At 35.9% G+C, this 16,444-nt stretch overlaps 4 protein-coding genes across 5 annotated transcripts; 3 read left to right on the forward strand and 1 right to left on the reverse strand.

Annotated features, from left to right (window-relative positions):
- The first annotated feature begins 837 nt into the window (after positions 1-837).
- Positions 838-4,809, forward strand: LOC112741242 (uncharacterized). 2 transcript variants are annotated; one of them, XM_025790133.3, is made up of 9 exons: positions 838-1,275; positions 1,368-1,607; positions 1,713-2,603; positions 2,684-2,750; positions 2,932-2,978; positions 3,556-3,643; positions 4,030-4,160; positions 4,261-4,359; positions 4,459-4,809. In XM_025790133.3, the coding sequence occupies exons 3-9, from the start codon at positions 2,376-2,378 to the stop codon at positions 4,534-4,536; spliced, it is 738 nt and encodes a 245-aa protein (XP_025645918.1). In that variant the 5' UTR covers positions 838-1,275; positions 1,368-1,607; positions 1,713-2,375; the 3' UTR covers positions 4,537-4,809. The 2 variants fall into 2 exon arrangements, with proteins under 2 accessions (XP_025645918.1, XP_025645917.1); XM_025790132.3 differs by lacking the exons at positions 2,684-2,750; positions 2,932-2,978; positions 3,556-3,643; ... (1 more) ...; positions 4,261-4,359; positions 4,459-4,809 and having other exon boundaries at positions 1,713-2,010.
- Positions 4,810-5,400: 591 nt separating this feature from the next.
- Positions 5,401-7,858, forward strand: LOC112741243 (pentatricopeptide repeat-containing protein At4g04370). Its single transcript, XM_025790134.3, has one exon. It carries the CDS (start codon positions 5,553-5,555, stop codon positions 7,626-7,628), a length of 2,076 nt encoding a protein of 691 aa, XP_025645919.1. The 5' UTR covers positions 5,401-5,552; the 3' UTR covers positions 7,629-7,858.
- A 388-nt stretch (positions 7,859-8,246) lies between these two features.
- Positions 8,247-9,770, forward strand: LOC112741246 (uncharacterized). The gene is made up of 3 exons (XM_025790137.3): positions 8,247-8,589; positions 8,669-8,689; positions 9,272-9,770. The coding sequence occupies exons 1-3, from the start codon at positions 8,409-8,411 to the stop codon at positions 9,598-9,600; spliced, it is 531 nt and encodes a 176-aa protein (XP_025645922.1). The 5' UTR covers positions 8,247-8,408; the 3' UTR covers positions 9,601-9,770.
- A 130-nt stretch (positions 9,771-9,900) lies between these two features.
- On the reverse strand, positions 9,901-14,978 carry LOC112741244 (glycosyltransferase BC10). Its single transcript, XM_072213670.1, has 10 exons — positions 14,402-14,978; positions 14,163-14,279; positions 13,029-13,129; positions 12,777-12,848; positions 12,571-12,652; positions 11,874-11,954; positions 11,619-11,660; positions 10,901-10,960; positions 10,613-10,759; positions 9,901-10,381 (listed from the first exon to the last, which is right to left on the reverse strand). Exons 1-10 carry the CDS (start codon positions 14,714-14,716, stop codon positions 10,202-10,204), a joined length of 1,197 nt encoding a protein of 398 aa, XP_072069771.1. The 5' UTR covers positions 14,717-14,978; the 3' UTR covers positions 9,901-10,201.
- Between the last annotated feature and the right edge of the window lie 1,466 nt (positions 14,979-16,444).

A 16,444-nucleotide genomic window follows, 5' to 3' on the forward strand; every position in this document is an offset into this window, starting at 1 on the left:
ATTGTATAAGATGTTACTGAGAGAAACAAATTATTTACCTGAAAATCACATTTTAAATGTTGTTTATAAGGAAATTTTCAAGCTCTTATAATTACTAATATATTATTTGCATTCATGTATATATATGTGGTTGTTATACATTCTAAATAAATGACATATATGCTTATATATCAACAAATAAATTTTCAATTACATCCTTACACTTCGTGTATCCTACAATAGAGCCACTTATATCATTTTAGTAGTTATTAACTGATGCTGCGTGTGTTTCTATTATCTTAAAAAACAATGAATATTAGTTTTGCGATAATTTAATTTAGGAAAAGTATATAGAATCAAGACATAATCAGTCAAAAAGTAAACAACTTAATTAATTTATAATTATATTTAATTAATTTTATTTATTTTTAATTTATAATATTTAATATTAATTACTTCTCACCCCAAATTAAAATTTTGAATGATACGTTGGAGAAATAGAGGTGGAGATCATGGAACTTCCAACAATTTCGATTTTTAGTATATAAAAAAATTTATAAAATATATAAAAGAACATCTATTTAGTATGAAAAAGAAACATTCTGATATTTAGTAGAAAAAACATCCTAATGCCTAGCATAAGCACCATCTACGTAGAATTTTTGGATTCACTCAGAGGCATTTGGCTGATTTTTGGCTGGTACCCTCTTGGTTTCTAGGATTGTTGATTTAGGATATGCAGATCATATGTAGAGTACTGTAACTTACTTTGACAAGGAAAGCACAAATTCTAAATGAATAAATTAATAAAGCCAAATATCATTTTAGTATTTTACAGCGAATTTGTAGGCCAGGCCAGGGCCTCTTTTTGGCAGGAACATTTATATTTGTAATAATATTCCTTTTCTCTTTAAAGTAAAGAAGCAAGGAACTTAGAACTATACTGTCCTAGCGAAATTTGATCCATGAAGGCAATCATGAACAGTACGAAGAATGAGTCGTGGTTCATGTTTATGAGAGTAACATAGAGCGACACAGTACACAGACACCATCATGATATCCTATTTCCTAATTCTGCTTCTCATGTTATGTGCTCATGACTTTCTTCCTCCTACCCGTGCCCAATTAGTTCCCACAATTGAGAAATTAGCACTAGCTCAAAATGGAAGAACAATTCTCTATGAATTGGAATCCAAAATCAGTCACATGACACCAGGAAATAATGGTAAAAGAACTACTGTAGCATCGTATAGAGGTCAGACTCTCTCCCGCCATTCTCAGCTTCATCTACAAAAGGCAAGGCTCAATACTAATTCTTTAATTTATGGTGTATTAGTTATTATTGTTAATGTATATATATCTAGATGATTTGTTTGAGGCTATGGCAGGTGCATGGGATTCTAATCGTTGTAGGATGGGGAACTTTGCTTCCAATAGGAGCAATCATTGCAAGGTTTTTCAAGTGGAAACAATGGTTCTGGTGTCACGTACTGTGCCAAACACTAGGATACATTGTGGGCACAATCGGCTGGTGCATTGGGATATGGCTTAGAACCCTTTCAAAACATTATTTGTCTAAACTCCAACTTGCACTTACCATCATTACCTTCACAATCATAAACTTACAAGTCAGTAGTCCTACATACCTCTCAATTATGAGACAATTTCATACATATGTTTTACACGTTTCATTTAATAGTAAAATTCACTCTAATTGGTCAACTGTTACACAGATACTTTCCGTGTTGACGATGAGGTCAAATAAAGAAGGTGGTTATCGCAAGTGGTGGAACATATGGCACCATGCTATAGGGTATGCTGCGATTGGAATGGTTGTAGTAAGCATACTTGCTGGGATAAGCACTGAAAAAGAAGCTGAAATTTTGATGAAGGCTTATACGGTGATAATTGGAGTACTGATTGTTGTAGCCGTACCATTACAAATGTTCAGATTCAAGTCTACCATAAAGAAACAGTTTATGCGAATGACTACCAGCTTAAGACGATCACAGAGCATTTAGCTTAATTAAGGAATTAACTTTACGACCATTTGTACAAAGATTAATAACGAATAGTCCCAAGAAATTGCTAGTGCAGCAAAGTTATAATCTTATTATGTACAAGTAACTGCCACATCAATTTGGCAGCTTAATTATGGTAAAGGTTCTTAAATATTTTTCCAACACAAAAAATTTTAGATTTATTTTCTTCTCTTTTGTTTTTTTGGTCCTCTGTTTGTTTTAGCTGCCCAAAACTGTAAATCTTATTTTGCAGCCCAAAAATATATCGGGTTATAACATTTTTGTCCAAAAAGAAAAGAGTTGGTAGGTACTTCGCGGTCCTCGGTCTCGAAGATTGGTGTAACTGTGTAGGTGTATCTCTGTGATTCGTGTTGAATGGCCACGTCAGCAGCTGCCATGGACGGAGCCGCTGCGGCATCCTTGAGGTCGGTGGTGCAGCGCGTCCACCAGGCCGCCGAGCGATCAGCCCGGACGCCACAACAGGTCCGTATAGTCGCCGTCAGCAAGACCAAGCCCGTCTCCGTCATCCGCGAGGTCTACGATTCCGGCCACCGCTGCTTCGGCGAGAACTACGTTCAAGAACTCGTCGAGAAAGCTCCTCAGGTCTGTTTATTTCTTCGGTTCGATTCTTCACTATATATATTTGGGATCGTGGATGCTTAGGTTTCGTGAAATTGGTGCAGCTTCCAGAAGATATTGAGTGGCATTTCATCGGAAATTTGCAGAGCAATAAGGCGAAGCTTCTTGTCAGTATGTTATGCATCCTAATCCTTCACTTCGATTTCGATATTCATTATCTATAAAATATCATTTTCGAGCTTTATTCAGTTACAATTTCTCTTTCATTTAAGTTTACTGTAGCTCATGCTGGCATACTTCAATTGTGATAGATTTCCATGATTTGATTGTTCCTCATTTGATTTTTTTGCAGATTCTGTTCCCAACCTTGAATATGTAGAAACTGTAGATGATGAGAAGGTAATTTGTTTTTCTACCTCTTCTTGATAGTTTGTTTGGTGGTGGACCAAGGTATAATATATGCATATGAGTGCATACAAGAAAGTAACTGATTGTATATAGTTCGTTTGAATTTGGGGGTCGCAAAATACTAAGCCTTGGAAGTAATTATAATATGTCGTTGAAAGTTCTCTATGAATAGGAATATAGGATGCAAGTTAATTTTTGAGTTTGCAAGCTGTCCTTAAATCAGTTACTAGCCTTTGCTAACCAGAGTAGTTATTATAAAACTAGAAGTAACTGCAGAAGCCATTTGTTCAATGAGTTTAGGGATTGATTTTGTGCATGTAGAATTATCTTACATTAATTTTAAGTTCATTTCTGTCCCGTTGATCATTAATGTTTTATGTCACTTGTTTAAGAATTTTGTTCTGTATACAAGAAAGCGTCATAGAGAATAGTTCTATCAAACAAAATATTTGATATATTGAATTCATAATATTGGTGTCTTTTTATATTCCATTGCAGATGATTAACTCATCAATTGGTTCTTCTTCTTTTTAATTCTCCCTGTCCTCCCTCTTTTTGCTGCTGGCAGATAGCAAATTGTCTTGATAATGCTGTAGCAAACTTGGGCAGGAAACCATTGAAGGTTTTCGTCCAAGTGAATACAAGCGGAGAAACATGTAAGGTCACTTGATAGATTTGGTCCTTTCAGTATCTACAGTTTGTTTATGAAATTCACTTGCTAGTGTTGCATGTACCCTAACCCAAATCGTTTTACATGTCCTATAAATATGAAAATATCATCAAATTCACATGAGAACAAAGTTTCCAATTCTTTTATTGGAATTATGGTTAGCCAATCACTGATTATAACATCACAGATGTATATGTGACTGTGTAACCATTACATTTATCAGAATGAAATTTGTTACAGCATAACTGCTTGGTTAGAGCATCCTGACATAAAATCTGCACCCTATATCTTTTTGTTTTCTGTCCCATGATAAAATGCTGTTGTTGACGCAGTTTTGTCCAAGAATCACATTCAACTGTTCTTTATTTGCAGCTAAATTTGGTGTTGACCCTTCTGAGTGTGTGGACCTTGTGAAATATGTTAAGGACCGCCAATGCCTCGAGTTTTGTGGCCTAATGACAATTGGTATGCCGGATTATACATCTACCCCGGAAAATTTTAAGGTGGTGACTGCAATTTTAGGCATGGTTATTTGTTTTGGAGATTTCCTTGCTAGTCTTCCTATTTAATCCTTGAGATTAAATTTTCTTTTGTACTATGTAGACGTTATGGAATTGTAGAAGTGAAGTTTGCAAAGCAATTGGAATACCAGAAGATCAATGTGAACTATCAATGGGCATGTCTGCAGACTTTGAGCAAGCTGTAAGGAAGTTTTGAAAACACAAGAATTTCATTGAATTGAACAAGTTTTGTGAAATTCTTCATAAGATTTCTTAGCCCACTAACTTCAAAATTGTGCAGATTGAGATGGGAAGTACAAATGTGAGGATTGGATCTACTATATTTGGCGCCAGAGAGTACCCAAAGAAACAAAAGTAGTAGTAGCTCTCATTGTTCGGAGAAATTTTGGGGATCTCGCAGTTTTACTGTTAGTTAAGATGCCTCGGAGCAGCACGGACAAATAATTTAAACTGAAAATATATATATTGATGACCATGATCTTAGTAGTGAAGAGTCAAAGACGATCGGTAAAAACTGTATTCAGAGTAATCTTCAAGATTTGCGATACATACACTCTGGCTTTATAGTCAAATAACAAATGTACAACAACCTATTCAACTGAAGCTGAATATCCTGGACATTTTTACCTTATATTAACATCATCACCACCTGATTTATTATATAACTCTGTCATGCATGCAGGATAGTGCGCGTTAGCATGCGTAGTCTCAGCTCTCAAAGAAATAAATAATTTTCAATGAATCCTTATATATAAGAGAGTATCTTGGTTTGAATGATGCTTGGAGCATCACTAGTATTTGCTGCACATTCCCTCAAACCCGAGTTGGGTGACTGAACTAGCTTATATGTGTCGAACTAATTTCATTTATAAAGTTTTTGCTTACTGAGGTTATTAAAAAATTATTTTGCTAAAAAGAATGTTGTAAGGTTGAGTAAATAGATAAAAATATACATAAAAAAAATTTTAATGGATAAAAAACACACCAAAATTTGTAAATATTAAAATACATCGGGAAGATTTTTTGATAGACAAAAATATATTTCAAGTTTTACAAATTCATTTTCAACATGATACTTTTGTCTATCAAAAATAATTTTTCGGGTGCATTTTAATATTTACAATCGTATTTTTGTCTATTCCAATTTTTTTGTGTGTAATTTTATCTATTTATTTTTTAAAAGTAGCATTTTTTAAAAAACAAATGTGATCGTCGTTTTGGTTGTAGAGATTACAAGTTAGTACACGTAAACTTTTTTTTTTCAAATATCTTTTCTGAAACTCATTTTGCCCTCCTCAAGTAAGTCGTTGTGAGACAACAGACAATTTATACCGTGAGAGCACAGCAAGCAATGATGAGTAATGAGTTATACTGATGCACGCATTCAAACCAAAGGCTCCCTACTTGTTGCTGCTGAAGTTCCCTGCCTACAAAACAGTCAAAACCCGGTGGCTGGTATTGTTACCACCATCACCTTCTTCAGCCACCGCCACCCACTCATTCAATAGCCACATCAACTACCTTTCCTCCCAAGGCTCCCACCGCCAAGTCCTCCTCACCTATGCCTCCATGCTCCATTCCCAAGTCCCTTCTGATCCCTTCACCTTCCCCACCCTCCTCAAAGCATGTTCCTCCCTCAACCTCTTCCCCCTTGGCCTCCTCCTCCACCAACGCATCGTTCTTCTTGGCTTCTCCCTTGATCCTTACATAGCTTCTTCTTTGATCACTTTCTATGTCAAATTCGGGTTCCCTGATGTTGCTCGCAAAGTGTTCGATTTTATGCCTCACAGAAACGTTGTTCCTTGGACTACCATTATTGGCTGCTATTCCCGCGGTGGTCGTGTTCTTGAGGCTTTTTCCTTGTTTGGTGAGATGTGTTGGCAAGGAATTCAGCCCACTAGTGTTACATTGCTAAGCTTGCTCTCTGGAGTTTCAGAGATTGCTCAAGTGCGGTGTTTGCATGGCCAGATTTTGAGAGGTGGTTTTCACTTGGATGCACATATTGAAACATCACTGATTGTAGCTTACTTGAAAGGTGGGAACGTCGACACTGCTTTCAAAATATTTGAAAGGAGTTTGGATAGGGATGTAGTTTTGTGGACCGCGATGATATCAGGCCTTGTAAAGAATGATTCTGCTGATAAGGCACTGTGTGTGTTCCGCCAAATGTTGAATCTCGGAGTGAAAGCATCTAGTGCTACTATGGCCAGTGTAATTACAGCATGTGGTCAACTTGGGTCTATTCATTTGGGGGCATCCGTTCATGGTTACATAATGAGGCAAGAATTGTCATTGGATGGTGCCGCTCAAAACTCTCTTGTTGCCATGTATGCAAAGTGTGGTCACTTGGACCAGAGTTCCATTGTATTTGATAGGATGGGCAAAAGGGATTTGGTTTCTTGGAACACAATAATCAGTGGATATGCCCAAAATGGCTATGTATGTAAGGCATTGTTGCTTTTCAATGAAATGAGGAGTGATCATCAAAACCCTGATTCAATAACCATTGTCTCCCTCCTCCAAGGCTGCGCGTCAACCGGACAACTTCACTTGGGAAGATGGATACACGGCTATGTTGTAAGAAACGTCCTTCAGCCGTGCATCTTAGTGGACACTTCTTTGGTAGACATGTACTGCAAATGCGGCGATTTGGATGCCGCTCAACGGTGTTTCAACCAGATGCCATATCATGACTTGGTGTCATGGAGTGCGATAATTGCAGGGTACGGCTATCATGGCAAAGGAGAAACTGCATTTAAGTTATACTCAGAATTCCTGAAAACTGGAATTAAACCAAATCATGTGATGTTCTTGTCGGTTCTATCTTCTTGTAGTCATAATGGACTTGTAGACCAAGGATTGACCATATACAAATCAATGACTAGAGATTTTGGAATTGCACCAAATCTTGAACACCATGCTTGTGTGGTTGATCTCCTCAGTCGAGCAGGGAGGGTCGAGGAGGGGTATAACCTATACCGAAAAGTATTCTTAAGGCCTCATCTAGATGTTTTAGGCATAATCCTTGATGCATGTCGAGCACATGGTAATAAGGAACTTGGTGATGCAATCGCCAATGACATTCTCATGCTGAGACCTATGAGTGCAGGGCATTATGTACAACTTGCACATTGCTATGCTTCAATAAACAAGTGGGAAGAAGTGGGTGAGGCATGGAATCATATGAGATCTCTTGGATTGAGGAAAATTCCTGGCTGGAGTTTCATTGACATAAATGGGGCCATAACTACATTTTTCACAGATCACAACTCGCACCCCCTGTTTCAGGAAATAATGTTTGCACTAAAAGTTTTGAGGAAGCAAATGATCAAAATGGAGGAAGTTAGCATTAACCTTGAAAGCAATCACATATATAACAATTGTGTATGTCTGAAAAGTAAAAACAGCGGCATTTCCTTGAACGGCTGCGATGTTTTGGATTTCCAATGAAGACTTTAATCCATGACACCCCTTTTTTTGTTCTTTACCTTTTTCTCTCTTATTATTATTTCCAATGAAGATGATTCGTTATTTACATCCCTCTGCTTCTTGCCATGAAGAGCTGCAGGCATTCAGCAATCTTCTTCTATACATAAAACGAAAGGAACATGTTGTATTCTCTTTTCTAGTATGATTTTACTAATATTGTTCATATTCACTAATTTTATTCATTTTATTAAATAGGAGTATAATTAAATAACTTGATGTAAAATATAAAAATGACAGATAGTTATTTGAGAATAAGAGAATAATCATCGAGTGTTGACAAAAACCTTCTAGTAATCTTTCTAATTCAAAATTACATTACCATTCACTATATTTTATTATTTATTTTGTAGTCTATGTAAACGAATACATAATAAAATATAAAAATATAAATAATTTTATTAAAACTGTTTAAGTGTAAGTATGAAATTTATTTTATATTTAAAGAAAATCCTGAAGAACTAGTATTAGTAAATTTGATTGAGATTATAACTCAGAAGCATAGGAATTAAAAAATGTGTATCATTTGAGAAACATTAATAATGGAGAAAAGTATAAATAGAATGTGAGTTGAGAGACGCGTGGGGGTAGTAGCTGAGAGTGAGGCAGATACATACGCGAATCTTGAAACCAAATAAAAGCAAAGCACCTGAGAGCTCAGTCAAGCGAAGATCCTGTTCCCCAGTCAGTTAGTTAGTTAGTTAGGTGTGAAAATCTACTCAGAAGGAAAGAAAGAAAGAAAGGATGAACAGGAGGCAGCGGAGAGCGTTCATGGTGTTGATGTGGACAGTTGGATTCTGTCTCATCGGTTACATCGGCGGCAGACCTCTCTATTGGCATCTCAACGAGTCCCTCTCCGCCGTCTCTTCTTGCGCTCCTTGCCACTGCGATTGCTCTCTTGAACCTCTTCTTTCTCTTCCTGACGGTATCTACCTCTTCTTTTCATGCCTTTCAAATGTTTCTTATGCTGACATATTCATCAAAGTGTTTGTTTTCTTATGCAGGATTGAATAACTCCATTTTAGGTCAGTTCTTCTCCCTCTATTACTACTACTCATAGGAAAAAAAATGCAGTTATCAGATAATAATCCCATACAAATTCACCTATGCAATCACGATACGCACCATGATCATAGTTAAACACACATGCAAATACATAGCTGTTATTAACTGCACTAGTTTATAGTTTTTGGAGATGTTTATCCTTAATCTTTGCAGCACATACACATTCAAGTCAGTATAAGTGAATTATATATTGTGCTTTATATAATAAAAGCATACCTTTTTTTTTTTCCAAATTTCAATCTAATTTATAAGTGTTCTGGAAAGGTGAGTTACTGTTCATTATAAATGGTCGGTTACTAAAGTAAAGATAAATGACCATAACGAAGATAATGATTCTGTTGATAATCGAGTTATAACATTGAAAATGCGTTTATGTCTGAGATATTTGTCGGTTACAACTGATTCATAACGGTCAGATTATAAGTTTTAATTTAATTTAGTTCAAGTGAACTTTCACATTAATTTTAGAGGAAGGGCTTTGCCACAATTGTAAGGTTATTGTCAAAACAGCCTCATTTCACAGTTCATGTGTTAATGTGTAGATTGTATGAAGCAAGACCCAGAGGAGGGTGAAGGGTCTGAGAGGAGATTCACTGAGCTTTTGTCACAGGAAGTAAGGCAGAAGGAAGCCATAGCTGAGGAGAAACAAAGGATAGCCGACACGACACTCTTGGAGGCAAAGAAACTAGCATCACAGTATCAGAAGGAGGCTGATAAGTGCAACTCAGGGATGGAGACATGTGAGGAGGCTAGGGAGAGAGCTGAGGCAGCTCTTGTGAATCAGATGAAGGAGACTGCATTGTGGGAACTCAGGGCTCGGCAAAGAGGATGGAAAGAGAGCGCTTTTAAGATATCTAGGGCTCACTTTTGAATACAGATATCATCTTCTGCCCTGTGTTTTTCAGTAGATTGTTCATTCTTCTTCTATTCATTGACTTATTTTTGTGACTACTTGATATATTGTTTAATGAACAAATAAGTAGATAAGTAATTATTGTTCACCTATTCAACTTTCTCTTGAATCAATGACTTTTTCTTCAATTGATTTCTTCTTTGAAGATAGATTTATGAACTACTAATACACTATCATCCCCAACACTCACTGTGGAAGACACTCACTGTGGAAGTGGCGTGAGCTTTTTAGAATAACGCTTCTCCAATACCGAAAATATAAAAAGAAAAATGCTGCTCTTTATACTGTAATTATCACTTTATGCAACTGATAACTGTACTACACGTGATAGATACGTAAAACATATTAGCTAGACCCAGAAAAATATGGTCCTATTATAGATAGTTACATCCAAATTAACTGATTCAGCCACAGCTACCTAGGAATATATTGTTACTAGGGTCTTCAAAATCTGTGTGTGGACTGTGGTGTATGCTATTCTGTGTATAGTGTATACCAATCCCATTTGAGGTCCCAAGTATATGTGAAAGTAGGTCAGTATGTAATTTGTATGGACATGTCATGGGGGAGTGTCCAACATCGCAGAAACTTGGAAGTGGCCAACAACTTCGTCGCTCAATAAGCGCATGGCAGCTCCCTTAGAGAATTTCCTAGCAAATAAAAAGCACGGAACCGATGTTAAATTCGCACGACACCATTCTGTCCTAAACTCCGTCTCATAATATACATGATTGATACCCTGTTAGAGAGAAGGAACAAAAAAAGAAAGAAAAAGACACAGGGTTAAGGAAATGGTAGCCAGAAACAAAAATGCAATCATGGTAATTGAGCATAATTTTGCAGACCCATGATAACTGATAGAACTATTGACAAAAAGGAATAGGAATCTCTGCACAAGTAGTTCTCAATTATCCACCAATTATGCAGCTAAATCTATGCACAGGTATAATATAAGGTATCAGAACATAACCTTCATTTCCTTTATCCTTTGAGGGCTAGCATTTGCATAGCTGAAAGTAATAGGATGCCAGCCTTTATTCTCCATCTTTGTTGTAGACTGGTTCCACAGGGTATAGGTCAAAGTTCTACGTTCAAGTTGACCTTCAAGATCATGCATCTACAAAGAAAACAGGGAAGAAGAAAGAATATCATTGCAAATTAATACTTGAAGAGGTATTACCCTTTAATGGGGGAAAATAGAAAACCTTAACCACAAATAGCAAAGGTAAATAGTGATGGAAGAATCTTAGTATCTTACTGCAAGCAATGTCTGAACATAGTGTTCATCTGGAATACAGTTGTGCTGCTTCTGAAGTTTCTGCACTTATGCCAAAACCATAGTTACAATCATTTATATTGATAGGGAAAAGAAAGTGGCAGAAAAAAGAATAAAAACAAAAACAACACCCTATAATATAAGATGAGTACTCAAATCACGACAACGTTATCAGTATGAAAAAAACTAGAATCACAGCATGCTCCATAGTTTGATCAAGTCCACAGAGGTCTCTGATTTTTACAAGGATCTTTTAACACATATGACAAATAAGTGAAAACATAAAATCCCACAAAAAATGTCAATCATGTACTAATTCTCACGCATGAATCAAATGGATTGTATATGGGGATTTTGCAAATATTAGGTTATTTGAGTGTTTGAGAAAAAAGTATACAGGAACCATATCATAGATATTCTACAGCTGTTCCAGGGTTGTGAAAGCAACTCATCTGACTATATTTTGTGATCAAATACCAAATAAAAGCGGGAAAGAGAGACAATGGGATGAAATTTAAAAAACAACTTCAGCCTGCAATTATTTGATATAATCAGAATAGAAGTATGCCTTTGTAGTATAGAGTATTGAACTAAATTTCCAGTTCAAAAGAAGCAAAGGATATTGTGTTTACACATAGCAGTAAGATAACATGATACATTCCAATAATGATACAAAGAAAACTAAAATTAAACCACTTACAAGATTCAGCTTTCCCTTTCTGTTATCAATTGGCGGCCGTCTCTGAGATGGGAAGAAAATCAGACAGGTTATTCCTTAGTATTAACACATTAAAGACTTACAGTAATCCCAGTCTTGCAACAGTATTGTGCTGGGTTCTATAAGACAACTTTGAAATAATATCATATCAACTTTAAAGCAAACTTAATAAATCAACACAAAAAAGTTTGATTCAACATAAAATATGGTTGAAAATAGTTGTGATTGATTACATACCTTACAATGCCTATTGAAGACGGGGAAGATAACATCATCATCAACAATTACTTCTGCATGACTACGTACTACAGTGAACCACTGGAAATTCAAAATGAATTCAACTTTAAACATATTTTAAAGGAATAAACAGTTTATGATGTCACCTACTAATATAATGTGATATTTAGCATTCAATTTGATATCTACCAAAAGCAATCAATGAATCAATAAAGTATGCTTGAATTTCCAAATTAATAACTACACCAATAGCATGGTATATGTTACCAAAGTCAGCTGGATGCAGCAAACAATGATTTATGACAATCAATATTTTCTCCAACTAGTTCTAAAGGAAAGCAAGACATTTCCTTGCCTCTTTTTAACCCATCAATCTACAGAATTGATTGAACCAAATATTGTCACATACAGGACACACAACATAAAAACCACATAAATGAAGAGTAAATTGAAATGGATTAATATATCTCATCAATCCTTCAGCTATCCAGATTGATGCTCCTCCATCACCTACAAGAGATAGCTGATAGCTACACCTAGGTGGTAGGTTCTGACAGATTGCAGAACAAAACATTTTAATAAAAACATTTCAACAACAAACAAGAAACATAATTACAGATGAAAATACCACCAGATTTGGTCCTTCATGACTGGAAAGAACAACATCAAGATTAAACAAAAATCAAAGAGAAATGACCTGTGACCCTTTACGCCATCTTTCCCTTGGTATTTTAGGTGACATTTTCGGGTTGTAGCGGCCATCCTTCACATCAAGAAAGCTACAATATGAAAAAACTAATTCATTGCACCTTTTGGAAATCTTTTCACATGAACTTATTATAATTGAGCAGCCAAAAAAGATATAGTGCTAAGCACCTCAAGAACCAAAGCCTTCTTCTCTACCTGTCCACAAAGCTCCTTTGAGAAACCATGACATAATTGTACACATAAGAGAAGTTGTATAGAGGAACACAGCTGCACGTGGAAAACAGAAACTTAGACTCTTACTATGGCAAGTAAATTACCACGTCCCAACCTGCCTTTTCACTTCAAAAAGGATACAAAATAAACAGGGCAAACAGGACAAAGAAGAAACATATAAAGATAAAAGTCCCAATGGAAACTTATGTTATTACAAGACTTGTAAATGCCAACCTATCCGAGAGAAGAACAAATCTTTGATTTGCAGGGTCATCTAGTGCTGCCGCCAGTAACAACCTTTCAGCCTGAATCATACTTGATTCTCCCCATGAAACCTAAAAAAATGAATTAAGCGAACTCGTAAAAGATTTGGACTAGACAACACATTGGTATACCAGACAGCAGCTGACAGAATTTATATCTTTATCGGTTTTACAAAGGGCATTTGTGAAGAATACAAAAATGGAAGGATTTTTATAAGAAAGATAAAATCTGAGTTTCCAATGGCATTAAATACATAGAAGTTCACTTTCTCTATAAAATCATTTCCCTTTTGTATTAGCAAAACTCTATCTTTATACTAAATCATATCCGCAGAAACGCATTAGGATAAAAAGTAAAAACATATATCCAGCCCCCCCCCCCCCCCAAAAAAAAAAAAAAAACAAAGAGTATGAATAGAGGATACTCATTTGATTCAGGTCAAATGCTTGGCTTCCTACCACCAGATTATTGCAAAATTACAGCATTTAAGTTAGGAAATAATAAAAAATATATATGATTTTTTGACTATATCTTACATAATTTGCTTTTGATGAAACCATGCCATGCGTTATGTAATATGATTTTTTAAAAAAAAATGAGAAAATAATGTTATAAGATGTAACTTACTACACATATAGGTTGACAAGTTAAAATAACCCATTTGAAATATTTTCTTAAAAGGTAAATTATGTTATACATGATGCAAGACATAGTGGTTGACAAGTTAAAAAAACCGTTGGAAAGAATTTTTCCTTTATCAAGAGTCAATTTGGTGTCCCTTCAATTACGGGGTGACAAATTTAGCAGGTCCACCCACCGAGTCTAGCAGAAGGTATATTTTCAAGGGACATGGAGACAAAACTTCACAGGTCGTATAACAAATTCATAACTCAATTTGTGAGTAGTCAAACAAAACAGACCTTGGAAGCTCCCCGGGAATTAACATTTTACTTTTTATTTTCTTTCCATTTTGTGCATCATAGGAAAGGGATAATACATACATCCACATCAAGCATCAACATCCCGAAAAGAAAGCAACTTTTATATTTGCAAACCACCAATTGGAAAAGCCAAAATAGGGAAAAGAGGAGAAAGATGGGTAACCTGAATGGCATTGGAGATTTGTGTACGGTAGAAGAAGCTCGACCTCGTAGTTGACTCATCCAACACGAACCCTGGCGCCGAATGAACGTAAATCGAGAACTTGGCAACGTTACCGTTCTGCACCAACAAAATCCATAAAAAAAAAAAAAGCTGCTCAATCATATTATTCTCATAATTTCCGACAATGATCAGTTTTAAAAAATATTTAAAAAGGAAAGAAAAAGAAGAGGGAAACGAACCTTGAAGAAGACATGCCAGAGGAAATCAAGGGGGATGTTTTGGCGAACGAGGAACAAGAAGGCGATCTTAGGGGGGCCGTGGAAGGTTCTAGAAACCGTTGATCGCGTTACCTTGAAGTGGTTGGAGCTATCAGCGTCGGAGAGGTAAGAGGAGTGAAGAGAAAAGAGAGCGGCCAAAACGAGGACGCAGGAGAGTGAAACGCAGAGCAGGATGAGGAGCTTCCAGCCGAAGAATCTACTGCCGCTGGTGCTGGTGATGACGTGGCGCCTCTTGGGAGGCACGCCTCTCGCACTTGCAGTTGCCACCACCAACATCACCACCTAAAGCTAAGATCATATGACTGAATAACCATGAATTTGTAGGCACATCAATTGCGAGGGAAGTGCCATAACCAAAATAACAGAGCATTTGATTTGATTACCATGTAAATTGGAGAAAGAAAACAAGCATTCACGTTTGGAGTGATAAATGATGATGATACCATATCCCATAGGGGCTGCCGAATAGCGGTAGCTGCATGCGTTGAAACGGCGTCGTAGAAATGTCGTTTTTGTTCTTTACTTCTTTTTGGGCTCCTTTTAGTTTTCAGTTTTCATATTTGACTTTTGACGTTAGGAGGTGGGTCCCACAGAATAGTGACACGTCGGCAACGTGGCCCGTGAAGCTTTTCAGCTGAGGGCGCGGCACCGCCTTGCCAAAATAGTAAAATACACGTGCACCCACATCCTTCGTTCACTTAACCTAACCCCAAATCGAATGTTTTTATTACTTAAGGATGGATTCATTAACCAAGCCCAAATAAAAAAAATTTTAAGAAAAAAATAATAAATATATCTTTAACTTTTTTATTTATAAATTTGTAAATAAAAAAGTTAAATTTTTTTATCTTTTTAAAAGTTAGATGAATTAGTCTCTTCATACAAATATTTCGATCAGATCCAACGAAAAAGTTTAACATGACTCCCATTCTAATGACTTGGCGTTAAGAGTGCACACGTGACATATAAGTGGAAAGATAATTTTAAAAATTGGACAAATAAATCTTTTCCCTCAAAATTAGGTCATTTCGTGTGGTAGTTGGTGCGAATTTTATAACCACAAACTAACTGGTAAGTGCACCGGGTCGTACCAAGTAGTACCTCAAGTGAATGAGGGTCGATACCACGAGAATTGATGGATTAAGAAACAATGGTTAAGTGGTTTACTTAGTTAGACAAACAGAAAAGAATATTGAGAGTTCAATTGCATTAAACAGTAAATTCAGGGAATTAGAAAGCAAGCAGTAAATTGATGTGAAATATATGGAGAAAACAGATAAGGTTTCAAAGATATTTATTTTCCAAATTAACTTTTCTTACCAACTATTTTAATCATGCAAGATTCAATTCATGACAAACTATACGTGACTAAACCCTAATTCCTTAGACCTTTTTAGTCTCCTCTAGCCTTTATCAACCGCCAATTCCTTGGTCACTTGATTCCAATTAGAGCGAGGGTTAAGTTCAATTCTAGTTTATATGCTACAGAAATCCTAATTATCCAAATATAAGAGGATTATATGTCACGTATCCTGTTAAGTCCAGATAATTAGAAATTTAGGAGAAGTCCAGATAATTAGAAATTTAGGAGAAATTGTTTTCAAACTGTTGTTCAAGCAAAGAGCTTTTCCAAGTTTTACAAGAACTTAATTAGAACAAGCGTCATACTTCCATTCCACCAAAATTTATAAGATAAAGAACAAAAATAATTCTTGAAATTGAAATCAATACATGAATTAAAATAGAACAGTAATAGTATTAATCCATAGAATGAACAAAGCTCCTAACCTTAACATTGGAGGTTTAGTTGCTTATTGTTTAGAGAGAAAACAAGGATCCTGAAAAAACTATAAAGTGCGGAATGAGGTGTGAGAGAAGAGAAGCTCGAAGGGCTGATTCTTTTCCCTTTTATATCTAATCCTAATTAATGTAAAATATATTTCCTAAAACCAAATAATATCTTTTCCTATTTTTAAATGAAATAAAAGTTTAATCAAAATCACT

Source organism: Arachis hypogaea, chromosome 14, assembly GCF_003086295.3.
Source record: "Arachis hypogaea cultivar Tifrunner chromosome 14, arahy.Tifrunner.gnm2.J5K5, whole genome shotgun sequence".
Lineage (NCBI taxonomy): Eukaryota > Viridiplantae > Streptophyta > Magnoliopsida > Fabales > Fabaceae > Arachis > Arachis hypogaea.